This window comes from Hemisphaericaspora subhashii (assembly GCF_019202705.1).
Source record: "Hemisphaericaspora subhashii strain CBS 10753 chromosome Unknown scaffold37, whole genome shotgun sequence".
NCBI classification, from domain to species: domain Eukaryota; kingdom Fungi; phylum Ascomycota; class Pichiomycetes; order Serinales; family Debaryomycetaceae; genus Hemisphaericaspora; species Hemisphaericaspora subhashii.
The window spans coordinates 137,959-158,260 of NW_026057379.1; the positions used below are offsets into that span (position 1 = coordinate 137,959).

The 20,302-nt window shown below is 34.6% G+C and overlaps 6 protein-coding genes across 6 annotated transcripts; 2 read left to right on the plus strand and 4 right to left on the minus strand. All coding sequences in view use genetic code 12, as the record gives it.

The window, feature by feature from the left end:
• Positions 1-73: 73 nt before the first annotated feature.
• Positions 74-4,600, minus strand: BUD5 (Ras family guanine nucleotide exchange factor; the record flags this gene model as incomplete). Its single annotated transcript, XM_049408907.1, has 1 exon — positions 74-4,600. One exon carries the CDS (start codon positions 4,598-4,600, stop codon positions 74-76), a length of 4,527 nt encoding a protein of 1,508 aa, XP_049261864.1.
• Positions 4,601-6,599: 1,999 nt separating this feature from the next.
• Positions 6,600-8,183, plus strand: ALG6 (dolichyl-P-Glc:Man(9)GlcNAc(2)-PP-dolichol alpha-1,3-glucosyltransferase; the record flags this gene model as incomplete). Its single annotated transcript, XM_049408908.1, has 1 exon — positions 6,600-8,183. One exon carries the CDS (start codon positions 6,600-6,602, stop codon positions 8,181-8,183), a length of 1,584 nt encoding a protein of 527 aa, XP_049261865.1.
• Positions 8,184-8,274: 91 nt separating this feature from the next.
• Positions 8,275-8,736, minus strand: HPA2 (D-amino-acid N-acetyltransferase; the record flags this gene model as incomplete). Its single annotated transcript, XM_049408910.1, has 1 exon — positions 8,275-8,736. One exon carries the CDS (start codon positions 8,734-8,736, stop codon positions 8,275-8,277), a length of 462 nt encoding a protein of 153 aa, XP_049261866.1.
• Positions 8,737-10,934: 2,198 nt separating this feature from the next.
• Positions 10,935-13,928, minus strand: J8A68_004903 (uncharacterized protein; the record flags this gene model as incomplete). The annotated part of the gene is made up of 1 exon (XM_049408911.1): positions 10,935-13,928. One exon carries the CDS (start codon positions 13,926-13,928, stop codon positions 10,935-10,937), a length of 2,994 nt encoding a protein of 997 aa, XP_049261867.1.
• A 307-nt stretch (positions 13,929-14,235) lies between these two features.
• Positions 14,236-17,458, plus strand: J8A68_004904 (HEM12; the record flags this gene model as incomplete). The annotated part of the gene is made up of 3 exons (XM_049408912.1): positions 14,236-14,322; positions 14,394-15,384; positions 15,555-17,458. 3 exons carry the CDS (start codon positions 14,236-14,238, stop codon positions 17,456-17,458), a joined length of 2,982 nt encoding a protein of 993 aa, XP_049261868.1.
• A 73-nt stretch (positions 17,459-17,531) lies between these two features.
• Positions 17,532-20,210, minus strand: RDH54 (DNA-dependent ATPase; the record flags this gene model as incomplete). Its single annotated transcript, XM_049408913.1, has 1 exon — positions 17,532-20,210. One exon carries the CDS (start codon positions 20,208-20,210, stop codon positions 17,532-17,534), a length of 2,679 nt encoding a protein of 892 aa, XP_049261869.1.
• Positions 20,211-20,302: the final 92 nt, after the last annotated feature.

Here is a 20,302-nt window from a genome sequence, read left to right on the forward strand (position 1 = left end):
CACCTCTAAATACCAATAAACTACAAAAATCTAAAAATTATTAACCCATTTACATCAAACTTTTCCCCCCAATCTAAGCAGAATCTCTAGGCTGGATCAGACAACTCAAATTCCAAGCCCTGTCTTCTTCAGTCTTATTCAACTGACAAACCTTCCATAATTCAAACAAAATCAATTCTTGTAATGCGGGAACTGGAGCCACAAAGAAATCACTCAACCCCACGGTATTGTTGTTATTGTTGTTGGTACTATCTTCCAGATTTGTTCTTGATAATGATAATAAACTGTGTCTTCTATTTTCAACTTGTTTCTTTGCATTGGAATCCAAATAGGAAACTTGTAAGGTTTCAATATCAGCAATTACTCGACAAAGTTTTAAATGTTTATCGATATTAATTAATTTTTGATTTAAAAATGTATTTGCCTTTCTATAATTTGGATTTCCTTCAGTTACAAATGTTAAATCTTGTAAAAATAATGAAAAATAAGGTACAATTGGAATATTATAATCATTTGAAATCAAAAAATTTCTCAATTTGTTTCTATAAATAAGATAATTCTTATCTGGATGAACAATTCTGGATAAATAATCATATAATTCAGTATACTTTTCCGATAAATTATCCCATAATTTAGATAATCTGGTGACTAAATGAGATTGTAATGCCGTGATAATAGCAGCAAGAGAATTGAAGTTTCTTAAATAAAGACAGGAAATTGCCACCTTTAACCAAGTCTTAACCATATTAACTCTTAATTTCTGGGTGATCTTAGGTTGAAGAATAGATTCAAGCACATAACCAGAAAGACAATTAGTAAACAATAATGATTGTCTGACATTTGGAGCTAATTTCAAATGAGCTCTCTTAGCTGTGAAATTTTGATTCAATAATTCTTCGGGTCTAATAGAACAGAAAATCTGGGATTCAATAATTGTTAATTGTTTAGCAATCTCCAACCCATTAAAATCTAATAAATTAGGTCTATAATTTGATAAAACCCAACTTTGTTCACAAATAGTATACCAATTAGGTAAAATACTAACCAATTCCAATGGGATATATTTAGAATTATCAATATATCTCGGCAAACACCAACTATTACCCACAATGGAACGATAAGTAAGATTGGCTTTTTCAATAGTGACTAATTGAGTTTTAGTTAAAAGTGAACCAGAATTAGATGTTTGATTTCCAACACCTAAAGGCATTGGCAATGACATGGATTTTATTGAGCTTGAAGTCGAAGAATTAGTATTGATTTTTGATAATTCATAACCATCAACCACAGAAAATCTATTTGGATTTATATAATGATGATCAGTAACATTCTTTTTATTTGGTTTGATGACGGCAATACTTCTTTCAACTAATTGTTTGTTATTTCTTGGTTTTCTTGGTTTGTTTTCCACCAATGGTTTAGAAGACAATTTTGCCGCGATTTCAATTAATCGTAATCCATCCAATGGTAATAATAAACTAACACCCTCATTAAAGAAATTGATTAAAGTGGTTAACAAATTATAATCAGCATCATGATTCCAATAAGATTCCATCCATAATTGGAACATCTTAACAATTAATCTTCTTCTCTTTTTCAATTTCATTTCTTGACTTACATCTGATGGTTTCGTTTCAATATCAAATCGAGAAATCAATCCTTCCACGAAATCTATCCCGGAAGCGAAGCTTCTAAAACAAATGAAAAAAGTCGATACAAAGAAATATTCCGGTGGAGAATCTTCATTAGTCAAAGTATAAACCAATCCTTTAAATGAAGCACCCAACAAATTCCCTGAACTATCAACTAATAATTCATCATTGATATTAGTTTCCAATTCCTTATCCGTAGTAAATGGTTCAAATTCGGCAGAAAACACATTAAATGGAGAAATAGATCCACTATTTTCATCATCTTCGTCAATTGTCATAATATGTTGTAAAATACTTGCACCACCTTCGGTGAAGCCCAAATCTCCAGTTTGACCTGATCTAATCATAGAATATCTATTGGCTTTATATCTTCGACTAATATTGAATCCATTTAATTGTTGATTAATATTTTCATTTCTTGCGATTCCCATTGAACATTTCCGAACAAATTCATCGGGTTCGATTCTCATTATGGAATAATCAGGATATGATCTTTCTGAACTTAATTTAAAATCACCCGTGACTTCTAATAATTTTCGAATTGAAGTAACAGTTAAACTTATAGCTTTAACCATTTTTGATGCAATTTGGATCAAATCTCCACCTTCTGGAGTATATTGATAATCACGATCTCCATGAACCAGAGGAGATGAAAATGATGTTTGACCACTATTACGAGCCACAGACATATCATTCACATTTCTGGCAACGAGATTCTTAACACTGCCAACCAAATCACTAACTAATGATAATAATCCATCCAATGAAGAATCTAAATCATTGGGTTTTTCCGACGAGAAATCGGAACCTGATTTAGATATGAATAATAATTCACGAAGAAGGAGAATTATTTGATGAGTTAAAGTTTCCAAAATTTCACATCCAACTGAATTATGTTCAATTAAATCCAATCTTCCCAAAATTAAACCAAAATAAGAATAAAGAATACCATTAATTTCCGTTATTCTTTGTTTGGCAAATGGTGGGGTTTTTAATAAGGGGAAATCATTCATATCATCACGATGTTTTCGTGCTTTTTGTTCTGGAGATTGTGGTTGTGATTGAGATTCTTCATGTTGTTCTCGTGCGATGTTATCTCGCTCAGATGACCAAACTTGTAAGAAATTGACAGCTTTTCTTGTAACTTGATAAATCATTAATGTTAAGATTTCAATTTTATTAAAATTTGAAGTACCTTTGTATTCATTAGCTTTAACCATAAGATTATACCAATCGGCCAATAAAGATTTTCTTGATTTTCTAACAATTGGTTTCTTGGTGACAATTTCATTTGATCTTGATAAACAATCAGTTTCTTGTAATAACAATCTAACTCCATCTCTAATTGAATTAATTACTTTGATTGAAAATGTATATTGTCCTTTTCTAGATTTATGACTTAAAGGATTAAGTAAAAATTTCCCACAAGCATGAAATAATGGTTTTAAATAATTGCAATTTGGAATCCTTGATTCATCATCATCATCTAAATCATCTTCATCAGCAATTGCCATTTTGAAATAATTCATGGGGATCCAACCACGTTGTAATGATTCAATTAATGTAACTTCACCCCATCCTGATTCATCAATAGTATGAACAAATGCTAAATCATCCTTTTCAAATGATAAACAAATAGAAGCATCCGATTCAGATTGTAATGTAGCTGAATCAAATGGATGTAATGCACGAATAAATAATGATGATAAATCTTCTTCTTGTAATTCTTGTGCTGCAACTGACGCAATTTCATAAGCTGCTCTGGCAACTTTTGCGGCATTTTGTTCACCTTCATCCATGGATTCACTTTCCATTGATCTAGTTTCTTCATCGGATTGATAAATGATATTCAATCCATTTTGATCAGCTAATTTGATATCACCTTTGGTTGCAATAAATAATTTAATCTTTTCTTGTTCGGATAATTCATGAACTCTTGAATCGGGATAATGATCAACTTTTTCTAATAAATCTTTTCGAACAGGAACTTCATCCAGAGTATGTTTATCAGGGGAGAGTCTATTTCCACGAAGATTGTATGATGCTGGAAGAAATGTAAATCCTGTTGAAGATTCGTTACTCAGTCCTTCATGAGATTCCATACTACGAATACTAGATCCTCCGGTGCTGATTGAACTAATATCAGATGCAGATGTTCTATGAGCATAAGCATTATTTCCATGATTGTCACTCGATTCATTACTTTCTGGTCCTTGATAAATCTTTTGATAATATTTACTAGTACGACCAGATGTAAATTCCTCAGAAGATGATTTATTTGCTCGTTCTATATTCTGTTGAAAAGAATTCATAAATTGATGTGAATCACCTGATGTTCTTGTATTGAGAATAGCAACTGATAATCGTTTGAATTTAGAACTTAATTCTTGTTGAGGTAACCCTGCAGTCAGTAGCTGCTGTCCTTGTCCTTGTCCTTGTACTTGTAGATGTTGTTGTTGTTGTTGCTGTTGTTCGTGTACGAATCCGTTGTTATCCACAATAGGTGTTGGATCATTTTCATATCTACTATTCATATTTAATTTTGGTGTTGAATCATCATCATAATAATAATTATTGTTCTGATCTTGTAATATTGAATTATTAATGGAAGAAAAACTATGTTGAGCACTAATATCGGAATTTTCAAGATCACTTTCATTACTGTTATTGCTGTTATCGTCATAAGATGAGTTAATGTATGAAGTTGATCCTGGATTAGGAACTAAAGCATTCATATCTATAACCATATTACCAGAGTCATCATATTCATTGACATGATGATGATGATGATGACTATTGTTGTTGTAGTTGTTATAATTCATGTAGTTGTTGTTATCTTTGGTGGTACTTGTAATATGTTGCTGTTGTTGTTGCTGTTGCTGTTGTTGTTGTTGTTCTTGTGAATAAATGTTATTTGATTGAATATAATTTGGATGTTGCTGAAACATAACTAATGGTAACACCCTTTTTTATTTTGAAATGTAAGAACTTTGTTTCAATCAGAATTTTTTTATTAAAAAAACTGAACAACGAGATAATTCTTGATAAATAAATTAAATTTAGTAATAAAGTACACTACCTGAGTTTATATATATATGATACACTACTAATATCTATTGTCTTTTTCTATTCTATTCTAATGGAATAATAACAAGTTAATCAAATGATATAAAAAATGGTTTGATTGATGAATTTTCTTTTTTTTACAACCAAAAAGAGGGAGGTTGGAAAGTAAGGAAAGAGGTAGAGGAGGAGAATGTAGTTGACAATTTTTTTTTAATTAAATCACACGAAAGACACGAAACAAAAAAAAGACGAAACATGCAAAAATTTAATTGGAAACAAGAAAAAATAATTAAGCGAAAAAATATTATTTTTTAATTCTTGAATCAAAAATGGAAAATTAATTGAAAAATAATTTAGAAATAACGCGACTTTTTCCCACATACACATTAAATATTGAAGAATGGATGTTACAGACGCGACTGCATCTCATTGAAAAATAAACTTTGCATAAAAATCTATAAATATTCTTGATTTGGAAAAATTACATATTGTCTACTTTTTTACAGGTTACGTCATTTATACCGTTATTTGTAAATTGGTGTCGGTGTTGTTACATAATAAATATTTCAATAAATTAATGGCTAATATCTCGCTATTGTTATTTCCTGTATAAAAATATTATTATTGTCTGTTTGCTGTTTAATTTTCTAACCATATTTTTCAGTAGAGAAAAGAGTCTTGTTACCTGGAAGGGGTGTACATCTTATGTTACTAGAATTAAACAGTAAATTCGCTAAGAAGCTTCTCCTTCTGGAAAGGTTAATTAATTAAATGGGGAATTATAAAGAAAAATAAAATAGGGGGTGATAATAATTTTAGACAACTTCTTTCTCTTTGTTGGGTCAATTTGTACCTTAAAGCAATTTGTGTACATATTTTTATTAACCGCATAATTTCTTAATTAAAGAATCTCTTTGAACAACAAAGAACTTTTTTCTATTTTTGACACAAAGTAAAATACATCAGTAACAAGTGGCTGTTAATCTCCATCTGTATATAATCTTATGAGAATAGCCCTTCCATCTCTTACTTTGCCCAGTAAATTTAACAGCAAAACGAGAGGCTGAACAGATGACCTTCCATTTTTGCAACAAATAATAAGACGTGTATCTATGGTAGTACACGTACTGTACACCTTCGACAAAAGATTCAAGAGAATGTATGATTAAGCTCTCGTTAAATTGTGGCGGGACGAGAAGTTGGTCACCCCCCCCCCCCCCCCCCAGAACAATCTTCCCAATGAATAGTTACATCATATCCGAAACTAAGTAAAAGGAATTTGGAGAGATGACAATTGAAACGGTGCATCAGTATGCAATTTTTTTACACTTTTATGAAACTCTTGTTGGAATTCTTGTTACAGATTGTGATTTCATTCACTCCCCCACCCCACACTTTGTTCAAAGCTTCAAAGAGCACCTGACTACAATTTAGACAATATGATCTTCTGACTCGTTGTCTCCCGGTTTCTCAAATGTACCGTTGAGTACTTTTGGGTAATTAGTCACTGGGGGCCAACCTTTTCTTATGTATTTTTTTACGCCTGCGTCTTAGTATTCTAGTTCTTGTGATTCCCTTTCAGGCGACCGTTATTTTGCTTCTCTTCTATGTCTGTCTCATCTTAGCCTGTTTATCTTTCTGTCGTGTCTTCTTCTTTAAAGGGTTTGGTTTTCTTCGTTGCAATTTGTTCGTCATTCGGTAATATTTTTTTTTCTCCGAATCAATTTAAACTGACCTACCAAAATCCATACCATCAGAGACACACATCAACAAATCTTTCATCCTTTTCATATTCTTATAATTTCCCCAATTCAATTTCCATTCTCATCTCTTTCTTTCATCCTTTTGATTCCCATTTCCTAAAATCACATTAATTTCGAAATGGCAAAACCAAAAAAGAAGCAGGTCACAACATCCGAGGAGAAAGAAACAACATCACCATCAACAACAACAAAGTCATCATCATCAACAAATCAATATACTAAAAGCATATTCTCAGACTCCCCAGTCTATGAACTCCTCCATTACTTCGAAAAAGCCCCAGATCAATGGGCAGCAAGATATATCCTCATCCTAACCGCCATCATATTACGTACCGCAATTGGATTAGGTGGACATCTGGGATATGCCACCCCACCCATGTTTGGAGATTTTGAAGCTCAAAGACATTGGATGGAAATAACGATAAATTTACCTCTATCACAATGGTATTATTTTGATTTAGAATATTGGGGATTGGATTATCCTCCTTTGACTGCTTATCATTCATATATCATTGGATTGATTGGTGGATTTATTAATGGCGATTGGTTTGCTTTGGATAGTTCTCGAGGGATTGAAACTGATGAATTACGATTTTTTATGAGATTTATGGCGATTGTTAGTGAATTGATTATATATATTCCGGCAGTTTTATCAATTGCAAATATGTTGGGTAAGAAATTTAATGTTAATAGAATGGATCAAATAATTATATCACTTGTGATTATAAATCAAGCTCATTTGGTATTGATTGATCATGGTCATTTTCAATTTAATTCGGTCATGCTTGGATTATTTGTATATTCGGTGATTGATCTTGCTAAGGGGAATCTTATATTGGCAAGTATTTGGTTTGTTAGTTGTATTAATTTCAAACAAATGGGATTATATTATTCATTATTTATATTCTTTTATATCCTAAGTCAATTGAACAGTTTCTCTCATCTTATATCGGTGGGCATAACTGTGGTGGCAACCCAAATTGTTTATTTACTTCCATTTATCATTCATAAACCAGAAAGTATTTTACAAATTGTTCATCGTGTTTTCCCATTAGGAAGAGGATTATTTGAAGATAAAGTAGCCAATTTTTGGTGTACTACAAATACAATTATAAAATATCGTGATATTATTGATCCTCAAGATTTACCCAAATTAGCATTATTAGCAACGTTGGTCGCCACCGTGCCAATCAATATTTTATTATTCTTCAAATTGAGAAAGAAACCAGATAATATCAGAATCCCCGGTATGATTTATGGATTTGCCATCAATTCATTATCATTCTACTTGTTTTCATTCCAAGTTCATGAAAAGAGTATCTTGGTACCACTTATTCCAATTCTGTTATTATTATTAATTGATCATAATGATATTAATATGATTCAATGGGTGAATAATGTAGGTACATTCAGCTTATATCCATTATTAAAGAAGGATGACTTGATCATGCAATATTTCGTCAGTAATTTATTGATAAATTGGTTAATTGGACCCAAAATTTTATTAAAGAGTAAGTTTCCATTAAATAATATTGCCATGTGGTCTACATATGCCATGATGATTATTTATCATCTATTAGATTCGATGATGGATCCTCCGGTGAGATATCCTGATTTATGGGTGATTTTGAATATTACGATTTCATTTATTGGATTTGCTTATTTTTGGCTTTGGCTCGTGTATAAAGTTTATAAGTTATAACCCCCTTGTGCATTAGTATGAATATTATTAGACGTCTACAAAAATAATGACATTTTCAACTGTTTATTATTATTTAATTCTAAATACCTATCTAAGGTCTTCTGTATAATAAAAACCCACTCTTGACTCCAACTTTAGTATACAACAATTGAGCACGATGATTTTCAAATTGAGTAGACCAATAACATTTCTTACAATTCAATCTATCAGCCTCAGAATACGCATACTCAATCAATTTTCTCCCCACCCCTTTTAATCTATTTTCAGAACAGACAAACAAATCATTCAAATAAAGTGCATTCTCAATCGTCCAAGTATTTGCATGAGTAAGATAATTAATAAACCCAATTATCTCCCCCGTGGCATCATTAATAGCAACGGCAGAATATACTGGTTCATGAGGGTCAAGGAATTTCCGAAATGTGTTTTCTGAGATTTCCGGGGTGATTCGATCTTGAGCTTCGTAAAAATCGATATATCCTCCTGGACCGGTCCAGAGTTCGAGCCATCTTTGTTTATCTTTAGCTTCAATTGGTCTGATTGTTACTGACATGGTTTTTTTTGATATGGATCTGGTTACTTGATTTCACGTTGATTTATGAGTTTTAAGAAAAGGAAGAACAAGGAGAGTTTAAATATTTGGCGGGTTGTGAGCTTTTGGAGATAAAACATTTTATTTTTTTTTGACTGTCGAAAAAGGAAAAGATTTGCGAGGTTTAAGCGAGTGGGGTCCATTTAGGAAATCGCGGTCCGGATGAAAACAAAATATTTGCAGCAATTGAACTTAGCTCACTAGCTTGTCGTCTGGATATCACCTTTTGAAATATGACTCTTGTTATGCAACTGACATCACCTATGCTAATCATAGGCAACATAGGTCAGCTACCCCACTCGAGTGGTTGGGTATGTACACAACTTTGGATTGGAATCACATCTGAACTAAGTTTCCGGTTTTGCTTGTTATTGAATCTATCTGAGACATTTTCGGGTTCCCATCTCCTAGCGCAATATCTAACGGCTTTTCTTGGCAAATTTCAACAAATAAAAGCTCCCGGCACTGGAATCATGATATCTTTCATTGGCTAGATTGAGACCTCTGTAGCCTCATCACCAGGAGTAGCTGTGAATCGTACCTATGTTAAACCCAAGGGAAAACTATAATACATATATCAACTCTTCTCAAACACTGATTAGAGTGGATATGAAAAAACGCTGGAAAATTCAGCAGAGAGTTATTTCAAAAAGATTTATCCAGTCGAGTTACAAAGCTAACTCCCATGGAAAAGTTTCAAGCTATCATTAGCTATTCCTGACATCTCAGCCGTTTTACCTCATTTGGAAATTAACTACATAGCATCAGAACTGGAATCTTTTTGGAATCATCAACCTGGGATAGATATTGTTGCAAATTTTTATTGCAAATTTTTTGACATTCTTTTTTTTTTTTACATATACAATCTGTTTATTGAGTTCTTATACATACTAACATACAGAAATATAACAAACGGAAAACAATATACTGTAAAGGCAAAAAGCACAATTGCCTAAAACCTTATTTCTGGAGCATCCTAAAGACTAAGTTTGTAGGAATAGTTGTTAGGACTCTTCGACGCGATGATACCCACTTTCTAATGAAGTGGACTGTGAGCTCAACGTTCCGGCCCCCTGCAAGTCAAAATTTTTGGAACTTGTAAAAAAGAACAAGGTACTGATTTGACTGCATCAATTGAACAGGTTGAAATGAAGAATTGCAAATAAAGAGTTGGAGTTTCCTTGGTAACGAGCGTGGACCGCAAAGTTGCCAAAGAATCTTAGTCACCGGACACTTTGTGTAGACATGATGGGTGTAGTAGCGACCCCAGACATAACGGCCACAGAATTCACATTCACGGTCAGAATAGTTTCATATAAAATCATGTATTACAACATCTGACCAGAGAATTTTGTCTCTATTGAGGTCAGAAGAAACAATGGCTTAGCGGTCACTTCTTTTCCAATTGATGATTCCTTATTTCAAGACTAAAGGAGTATGAAAACGTTTATGTCTCTTTATTATATCTTTAAGCGGCTTTTGGGGGTTGAGAAATTATCACATGATATGCACACGATTTTCACGTGAAAATCACACGAAAATCACGCTTAAATCACGCTAAAGTCACGTGTTAGAAAATCATCTGGAAAATTTCCAAAACCCAAAAACAACCAAGTAGCCCGTGTAGCGTAATGGTTAACGCGTTTGACTTCTAATCAAAAGATTGCGGGTTCGACTCCCGCCATGGGTTCTTGTTGCGGTTTTAGCTCAGTTGGGAGAGCGTCAGACTGAAGAGATTCAGTCACAGTTTAATCTGAAGGTCCTGTGTTCGATCCACAGAAATCGCATATTTTTTGCTTTGAATGACTTATAATAGGTTCCCTGTAGCTGGCATTTATTTTTTTGATGATCCTATAGTGTAATTGAACTTATTTTGAAAAGAAATGGGGAAGAGGTATAGATTTAATAATCAGTTATTTTTGGTGCGAATGGTTACCATTTACAAGAGATTGTATGAAGTCCGAAAACTTGCAGCCAGCACATAGGCAGAAAACATATATGGCACCGACTACTCATATAAAATATATAGTTTAAATAGTAACATTAAATTATTATTATTAAAACAAAGTAAGAAAAGCTATATAAATCTATAGTTCGAAAATCATTAATCTTGCAAATACAATTAAAAAGAAAACGCAGCCATTGAGCAATCTCTTTTATTACACTTGGACATGTGTTGAAACAGAAAGTAGGCCCCTATCTCTATTAGCCCAACTTACATAATTTGGACTATAGTGTAGCAATTCTTCATAAGCAGGTATGGCCAAATCTACACCATTATCGCCTTTGACGGGACTCAAATCGGCCCAGAAGCATTCAATATGAACACCCAAAGTATTGATATCACCACTGCTAGAGTCAATGACATTTGGCAACCATTGGAAACCAATATGTAACTCATTTTCCCAATCGAGTTTATTGAGGTACAAACTATCAATCCCCGAGACATCTTTAAACAAATAATTTCCATCATCATCTCGAGAAAATCCGTTTGGGATATTATTAACTTCTGCATTCAAGTTCATACTTTTCGTATCGTTGTTTTTTTCCGCATATACAATTACAGTTTTCACTGGTGAATCCCTATAGTTGTGTTTTCCGACAATTTTGTTGGTCTTGTCAAAGTTCAAATTGCACATTCTATTTTCAGGTGCTTTAATTCTTATTTCTCCTTGAAGAAGGCCATAAGGTAAGTTGTGATTTTCAGTGGAATTCTTAACAATTTGGATTTGAAGGTAGTCATTGAAATCTTTTACCTCTGGGATGATGTTAGGTGGAAGCACACTCCTGTAGGAACAAACTTCATTTCCATCAGCTAACGAATCACAAGTAACATTTTCCCCGCTAACCTTAACTGATGGTAAGTCTTCAAGTATACCTCGGGAAACCCCTTCTCTTCCAAATACACGAACGTAACTGTCTGTAGAAGATTTGACCAAATCAACTTGTTGAATAACCCTTAATTTGAGGGGATTCGCCGCATTAAATGGTTCAAGGAAGGAAATGAACGTCACACCCATTGCAGCAAATAATGTAAGACTCATAACTATCACTCGATTAAACTTGAAGATAAAGGGCAAAAATGGTAAGACCCATACTTGAGCAAACAACTGAATTAAACCATAAATTAATTCTTCAGAAGCAAGCGATTCTTGAATGGATTTGTTGAGACCGTTAATAATCAACCACCCGGAGTTGTAAACAATTAGAGACGAAAGCGGCACGATAACTAAATATTGTAAGGACCAGTCATAACCGAAATGCTTAGCTAAATGTTGTAAATTTCCTTCATTGTCTTCTAAATAGCTGGTTGTTGATTGTGGAGAGAGTAATCCGTCTTCTTCTTGGTTGGCACCTGCGCCATATTGATGGGCATCATCTCCCAACAACGGAGATGCTTCTTCTTCTTCGTGATCAACAATCTTTTGGCCCTGTGCGAATGACCAACCAAGTAACCCAAGGAGAGCACCAGCTGCTTGAACAGTAAACAAAATTGCAACTGGAAATTCACCAGTATGATCATTGCCAAGTTCATTTTGGGTAAAATTGCTCGTGATGTAGATAAGGGCCAACCAATAAAGGAAAGAAGTTTCCACAATAACAATCAATTTTTCATCATGGTTCAAAACTTTATAGTTTATAAAAACTAAATTAATAGCATTAAAACAAAGATAATAGATAATCATCAATATAGACGTGGTTGTAGCGACTAAAAGCATTGGGTTGGAACTAGGTAAATATTGATTCATAGTTTGGAAACCTTTTGTCACGATCATGTTCAAAACAATGGTTGATATTGTAACTGCTATTGGAAATTTGAGTACATTGACTGCTGTCAATTGCCAGTTTTGCCTGTACTTCAAAATAATGACAAGTAATGGAACACTTAGAAGAGGTACCAAAATGAGTAGAATCAGATTGATGAGAATGAGGCTCGAGATTGGCATGACAAAAAAGAAATTTAAGAAAGTCATGTAGGCAGCAAAATCATTGTTCACAGTATTGGTTTCATCATTGTCAAAATCTAAATCAGTTTCTTCATTAACAAATGAATTGGTGAAGTCGAGTGAATTTGATAACATATGCCACAACGATTTAATATTGACATTTCTTATATTATCTGAAGCGGTATGATAAATATCTCTTGGCCTGAAAAATGCTAAATCCAATCCACGTAATCCACCTACTTGTGTGTAAATCTTATAATCAGTTTCACTATGAATTAAACGATTATTGAAACCTTGCTGAAACATTGAAGTTGCATAAGGATATCTCACATTTCTGAAAAATTTGGTAACTCCATAGTCAGTTCCTCTAAATAAAATTGCCTTTCCTCCGGCCCCAGTACCTTCTAAATTCAAAAAGAATTTCACTTGCTCAGACCATGGATGTGATAAGAAAGCACTTGCACCATAAAGACCAAACTCTTCATTATTATTGAAATTGAATATTATTGTTCTTTTTGGTTGAGGGGTAGACTTTTCTGTAAAATATGTTAATACTCCTAATAAACTGGCAATTCCCATTCCGTCATCGGTAACACCAAAACTAGAAGGTACAGAGTCATAATGTGCACTTAAAAGAAGAGCTGGAAGTGCTGGATCAGTTCCATTAATTCTGGCAAGGACATTATTACTTTCATAATATGCTACTGTGGTAGAATTGACTGTACCTGTATTAAACAAGATTCTGTTTTCAGTATCTAAATCATTATCATATTCACCATATGGCTTTCTTCTAGTCAACAACAGGATTCTTTTCTCTAAATAGTCATGCACCTTGTCATTCGCATGAGATCCATAAGTATGTTGATGGCTTGCGATTTTCTGTAAGTCTAACCAAGACATATCTAAAATCTCCTTTTCAATATTATCAGATGGTAAGTCAATTGTAAATTCAAGATTGTTATCAATAAAGGATAATAAACCAGTAGCAAATATAGTTAAAAATACAAACAATGTTAAGGAAGTCTTTCTATATCCAAAAACAGACCTGAAGAATCGAATAAACATATTTGGATTATCATGTTCACCTTGTCGCTGTTGGTGATTACCATTACCATTCATTCCTCTAAATGAACGAGTTGTAGAATTGTTCAGTTCCCCTTCTCCATTCCGTGACGATGACAATGGTCGATTATTATTATCTGTCATTGTTCTCTCTTTTTAGCTTTCGATACGTCAATTGCGCTGGTTAAGTTGGGATTGATGGTGGTTGGTTTCAAAAAAATGGCAACACTTTACGCTTTCTGGGTTGTTTTTATTTTTAACCGAATTCCGGAGCTGCTTTGAACAAATCACATGATAAATTTCAATTCCGACTTTTCGAACATCCGAAAAAAAGAACAAAATCCATTCTCTCACCAATATTTGAAAATTTCCAAACCCTCTTTAAATCATTAACTCCCAAGGATTACTAAGCAGAAATCCCCTTTGGAGTTTTATATAATTTATTTTAGTCATGACTGAATTCGCTCCATTGAAGAATGATTTAATACTTAGGGCAGCTAAGGGTGAGAAGGTCGAAAGACCACCAATTTGGATCATGGTATGTTTCCAACATAGCTGAGAAATTTTGCCAAAAAAAACGACGGTTTCAAACTAACATACCAAATATAGAGACAAGCAGGTCGTTACTTGCCCGAATATCATGTAGTTAAAGCAGGGAAAGATTTTTTTGAAACCTGTCGTGACCCAGAAATTGCATCTGAAATTACAATCCAACCAATTGATCATTTTGATGGATTAATTGATGCCGCAATTATCTTTAGTGATATTTTAGTTATTCCTCAAGCCATGGGATTTGAAATCGATATGGTTGAAGGTAAGGGTCCAGTTTTCGCTTCCCCATTAAGATCCCCAGACGATTTAGCTAGAGTTGATTTAAAGCCAGATGTTAAGTCTAAGTTGGATTGGGCTTATAAAGCCATTACCTTAGCTAGAACAAAATTAAATGGAAGAGTTCCACTTTTAGGTTTTGTTGGTGCTCCATGGACTTTACTAGTATACATGACTGAAGGTCAAGGATCAAAGATGTTTAGATTTGCCAAGGAATGGATTTTCAAATACCCAGAAGCATCTCATAAGCTTCTTCAAGCCACTTGTGATGCATGTATTGAATTTTTAGCATTACAAGTTGTTGCCGGTGCACAAATGTTACAAATTTTTGAATCTTGGGCTAGTGAACTTGGACCTGATGATTTCAATGAATTCTCATTACCATATTTAAAGCAAATTGGTGAAAAATTACCCAAGAGACTTAAAGAATTGGGAGTTGAGGAATACATTCCATTAACTGTTTTTGCTAAAGGTGCTTGGTACGCCTTAGATGATTTATGTGAAGCCGGATATGATACCGTTTCTCTTGATTGGTTATATAAACCAGAAGATGCAGTTAAAGTAGTCAATGGTAGAAGAATTACTTTACAAGGTAATTTAGATCCTGGAGCAATCTATGGATCAGATGAAGTTATTACCAAAAAGGTTGAACAAATGATTAAAGGTTTTGGTGGAGGAAAACAAAATTATATTATTAATTTTGGTCATGGAACTCATCCATTTATGAAACCTGAAAGAATTGAATATTTCTTAAAAGAATGTCATAGAGTTGGTTTACAATAGATGCCCTTATGTTTTTCTCTTTCTGTATATAATAATTACTATTACTAATAACGTCTTATGAGTTTTACGTATTAAGAACAATTGCGCACGGCCATCCATCGATCAATCCCGCTCATTTTCGGATTGGGGCCCATTTTTTTATGGTGCGAAAATTTCTAGCATTTGATTTCTTTACTGTCATGACTCATCAATCCGCAACTAAAGGAAGCAAGATGTCAGAGAACATAGTTAACAACGATGAGCTATACATATACGACGTATCCAAGAGAGTACTTGAATCGTTGGAATTACTTTACTTTGACTCCAAAACCTTAGAAACCAAACCAGTAGTTGAAAGCTCAGAAGAGGCAAACTTGGACAACAATCCCATAGTCAAGAATGAATCAAATAGGGATGCTGAGTACTACAAGTCAGACTTACATCGATATAACTTAAAAAGATCACTTCAGGATTTACCGCCTATTACTGCTGATGAGTTTGATAAGTTAATTGAACAGGAATCCATCGAAAGTTTATCAGGTTCCGATTCAGAATTAAGTGAAGTCGAAGAGGAAGACGAAGGTTCACAGGAAGAAGAAATCGATTCAAGCTCCGATGCGTATGAACAGAGGCTTCAAAGTTTGATAAAGAAATTAGCAATATCTAACGGGGATTCTCAAGAAAATGACGAGTCTACTGTTAGTTTCCTAAATACAAAATCTCCCTTCATCTTATTTAAATCCTCCATTTTAAATCCAGATAAGACATTCGGAATATACAAATCCATGTTTACCGACCACCAATTAGTCAATTCTAACCCCCTTGAAGAGCTTAAATTATTCACTCAGAAACAATCTCAAAAATCCGCTCTTTTCATGATTGGAGGTGGGCATTTCGCTGGAGCGATTATATCGCATACACGTAAACTGACAAAAGGCAACGCTCCAAACTCCAAAGGATCACTTCAAGAGCAAGCCGTGAACATCATAGTCTCAAAAACGTTTCATAGATATACCACCAGAAGAAAGCAGGGTGGTTCACAAAGTGCTAGTGATAACGCCAGAGGCAAAGCCAATTCTGCTGGGTCAAGTATTAGAAGATATAATGAACAAGCATTGATTCAGGAAGTGAGGGAATTGCTTGCAGAATGGAAACATCATTTGAATGAATGTGATTCGATTTTCATTCGTGCCAATGGTGCTGCTAATAAGAAGATCTTAGTTGGATATGAGGGTGCAGTATTGGCGAATAATGATCCTAGAATTAGGAGTTTTCCATTCACTACCAAACGTGCCACAACTTCGGAATTGAGACGTGCTTGGGTTGAGCTCACATATTTGAAAGTCTTAGATATGCCAAAAGTGATCCAACGAAAATCAGCTACTCCAATTAAAGAATCGAGCCCCAAACCGAAAGAAATCAAATCCAAAGAACAAATCAAGCTGGAAGAACTCTCTACCGAATTAGTCAGTTTATTGAAGAAACAAAAGGCACCCAAGTTAATAAGTTTCATAAAACAAAATAAAATCGATATAAACGATTTCCAACTAGTTCCTAAAGAAAGATATACACACACTCCAACATTATTGCATTTCGCTTCAGCAAATGGTTTAAACCATATGGTTCAAATTTTGTTAATTAACCTAAAAGCAAACCCAACAGTACTCAATAATGCAGGCAGAACGGCGGCAGAAGTAGCAGCCATGGGGGAATCAGACACTAAGAAAGTATTCCAAATTGTCAGACATAAATTAGGAGAAGATTATTGTGATTGGAAGGTCGCAAAGGTCGGACCTGCCAAATCCAAAGAAGAAATAGAACAAGAAGAGAAAAATTCAAAAGAGCAGATAAAGTTGCAAAAGCAAAAGTTGATTCAAGAAGAATTGGCCAAAAAGACAGAATTGGAATTGAAAAAACCAAGATTTTCCTCTCTGGGTACATTAGGAGGAGGAGGAGGAGGAGGAGGAGCTGTTCCTGTTGTTGTTAGTGATCTTAGTGGATTAAGTGAACAGCAAAAAATGAGAATGATGAGAGAACAACGTGCAAGAGCAGCGGAAGCGAGATTAAAAGGTCTTCAAAAGTAAATAGATTGCGATAGAAAATAATAGTATTTACAATGCATTTTAGTATTTTATATCAGTGAAAAATTAATCTCTATCATACTTGTTTGTCATCTACAGGGGAAACATCCACGTTCTCTTTCTCCCCCACTTCATCAAGAGCTTCATCAGCATCCTCCACTTGCTCAGATATTTTCAGCATAATGAACGTCACCGGCACCACTCTTTTCTCATTAAACGATTCATGATTCACAATACTCAGCAACACCGAATCAAACTCAGTATCAACACATACCTTTGGATCGTAATGCCGATAATCACCCAACGCCAATCTCATAGACTTCTTCTTCTTCCCTCCATTACCATTCTCATTCTCATTCAAATTAGTTTGAAGCTCCCTTGCCGACATCCATGACGGCATTGTGGTGGCCAATACTGGTTCCGTGTCATCATCATCATTCTCAATCTCCTGACTAGCAAGACTTCCATCTCCACCACAATCACAACATAATAAATCATGAGTATTACACCTCAGTCCCAGTTCAACCATGAACAAATTCCTCAAATCTTCATAATCAAATGCGTCTCCTCCTTTATCTTGGCCCCCATCTAAGAATTTATCACTTAGTTTATTTTTCATCAATTGTCTCTGGAAAATTTTCTCATCTATACATCCAGTAGTGAAGAGTCGATAGATATAGCATGGCTTCTGCTGTCCATCACGGTGAATCCTTGACATGGATTGGATATCATTGGCGGGATTCCAATCGTTGTCGAATAAGATTAATCGGGATGCTCCAGTTAGGTTAATACCCATCCCCCCTGATTTGGACGAAAGGAGGAAAACCAGTATACTTGGAGTTTTATTGAATTGATTCACGAGTTTGTTCCGGACATTATGTGGGGTTGAGCCATCGAGTCTTGAGAAGGTGAGGTTTAATTTCTGAAGGATTATTTCAAGGAGGTTGAGGGTTTGGGTATAGTTTGAAACTACCACAATCTTTTCGCCTCTGGTTGTGATTTCTAACAATAGTGGAATTAGCATATTGATCTTCCCCGAGGCGGTAGAAAGGGGATTGGATTGAAGGAAAGCAGATGAAGTTGGATCTTCATTGATTAATTTCGTGAAGAAATCATCATTCTTTAATAATGATGGCGAGTTGCAGATTTTTTTGAACATGTTAATCATGGTGAATGAAGCAGGCCCGGAAAACATTTCATTAAAGTTCTTCAAGCTGATAATATGATCGAATAACTTCAATTGAAGTGGAGTGGGTGGTACAAACAATAAAATATCAGTTTTCGTGGTTAAGTAATTCTTCAAAATCTGTTGAGTTCGACGCAAGATAAATGGTTTAGTCAATTCTATCAACTGGTTGGAAATCTCTTCCCCTTGCCTCTTAATCTCTTGGTCAAAACAATTTATATCTCGTGCCCGCAATATAGGATTTACAAACTTCTTTTGAAAATTTTTGAGATCAGGTAATACTCCAGGATTAAGAAATGAAATCAATGTATGAAATTCAAGTAGATAATTTTGAATTGGAGTACCAGTTAAGACAATCTTTCTTGGAATTTTCAATTTAATTAGATGGTTTAACACTTTATTCGAACTATTCTTCAACCTATGTCCTTCGTCACAAACCAACAATTCAAACCCAACACTTGCCAACTCTTTATAATGAGCAGTTACTTTCTCATAATTGATAATTAGCACCTGGTATACATTCAACTTTCCAAAATTAATAATATCCAACTTTTCATTACTTGAATTACCCAAAGTCAAGACATTCACTTTGTTCATCCCCAACCATTTCCTAAACTCCAGCCTCCAATTATTAATCAATGTCACCGGACATACGATCAATACCTTATTTACAATCGGCTTCTTCTGGTCTATAAATGGGTTTTGTTTGAGTAGGGTCCAAATTGTAGCTATAGTCATCAAAGTTTTGCCCAATCCCATCTCATCAGCCAAGAGACACCCCTTACCTTTGAAATTACGATACCCCAATAAGCATTCATATAAAAATGTCACACCTTCAATCTGGTGTGGTCTTAATTTCGTAGCGAGAATGGGATCTACATGGACCTTGACAAATTTTGGACAATTAGGTGGATCAGGCAAGGCAATTCCATTTGCATTATTTTCATATAATGGTTTTCTAACGTTAAAATCAGGAGATTGAGTATAGTTCTGAGGAGCAACCTTTTTAAACCCGGTTGATACAACTTTGGGTTTTGCCGGCGAGGATGACGATTCCTTATCAGCGACACCAGAAGAGGCTACCTGAGAACTGCTCACTTTTTCATCAATTTCAAATTCATAGCCTCCTATAACTATAACTTCATCAAGATTAGGCAAGGAATTGAATTGTTTCTTACCCATGGGTTTTCCATCCTGTGAACGAAGTGAAATCATTACCTGATTTGTATTTGCAGCAACAACAATAGTGGCATATCCATCACCATCCCAAGTCTTATTCTTTTTGGTTGTCCTTTTTCTCCATTGGACAAGATATTTGTCATGACTAGATTCGGTTGGATCCGGTGACGGCTTTTGTTTCTTAGGAAGTGGTTGCGTATTGTTCGCTATAGGGTGTGCTTGCAATGTGGGTCGTGGTATGGGTTTAGTGCAAATTTCAGCATCGCGTTTAGGAGCATATGATTGGGAGCTACCGGAGCTCAGTGGTGGCAGCAACAGCAGACCATTGGAGTCGATTTTCCGTATCAACCTGGGAGGTCTGAAAGGAGCATTAGGTTTGGTGTTGTACATTTGGTTCAACTGCTATTTTGGCAACCAATTTTCTCTTTCTGATTTCTTCAAGGAATTTTTTATTTTTGACGTGTAACGCGCGTTGGGGCTCG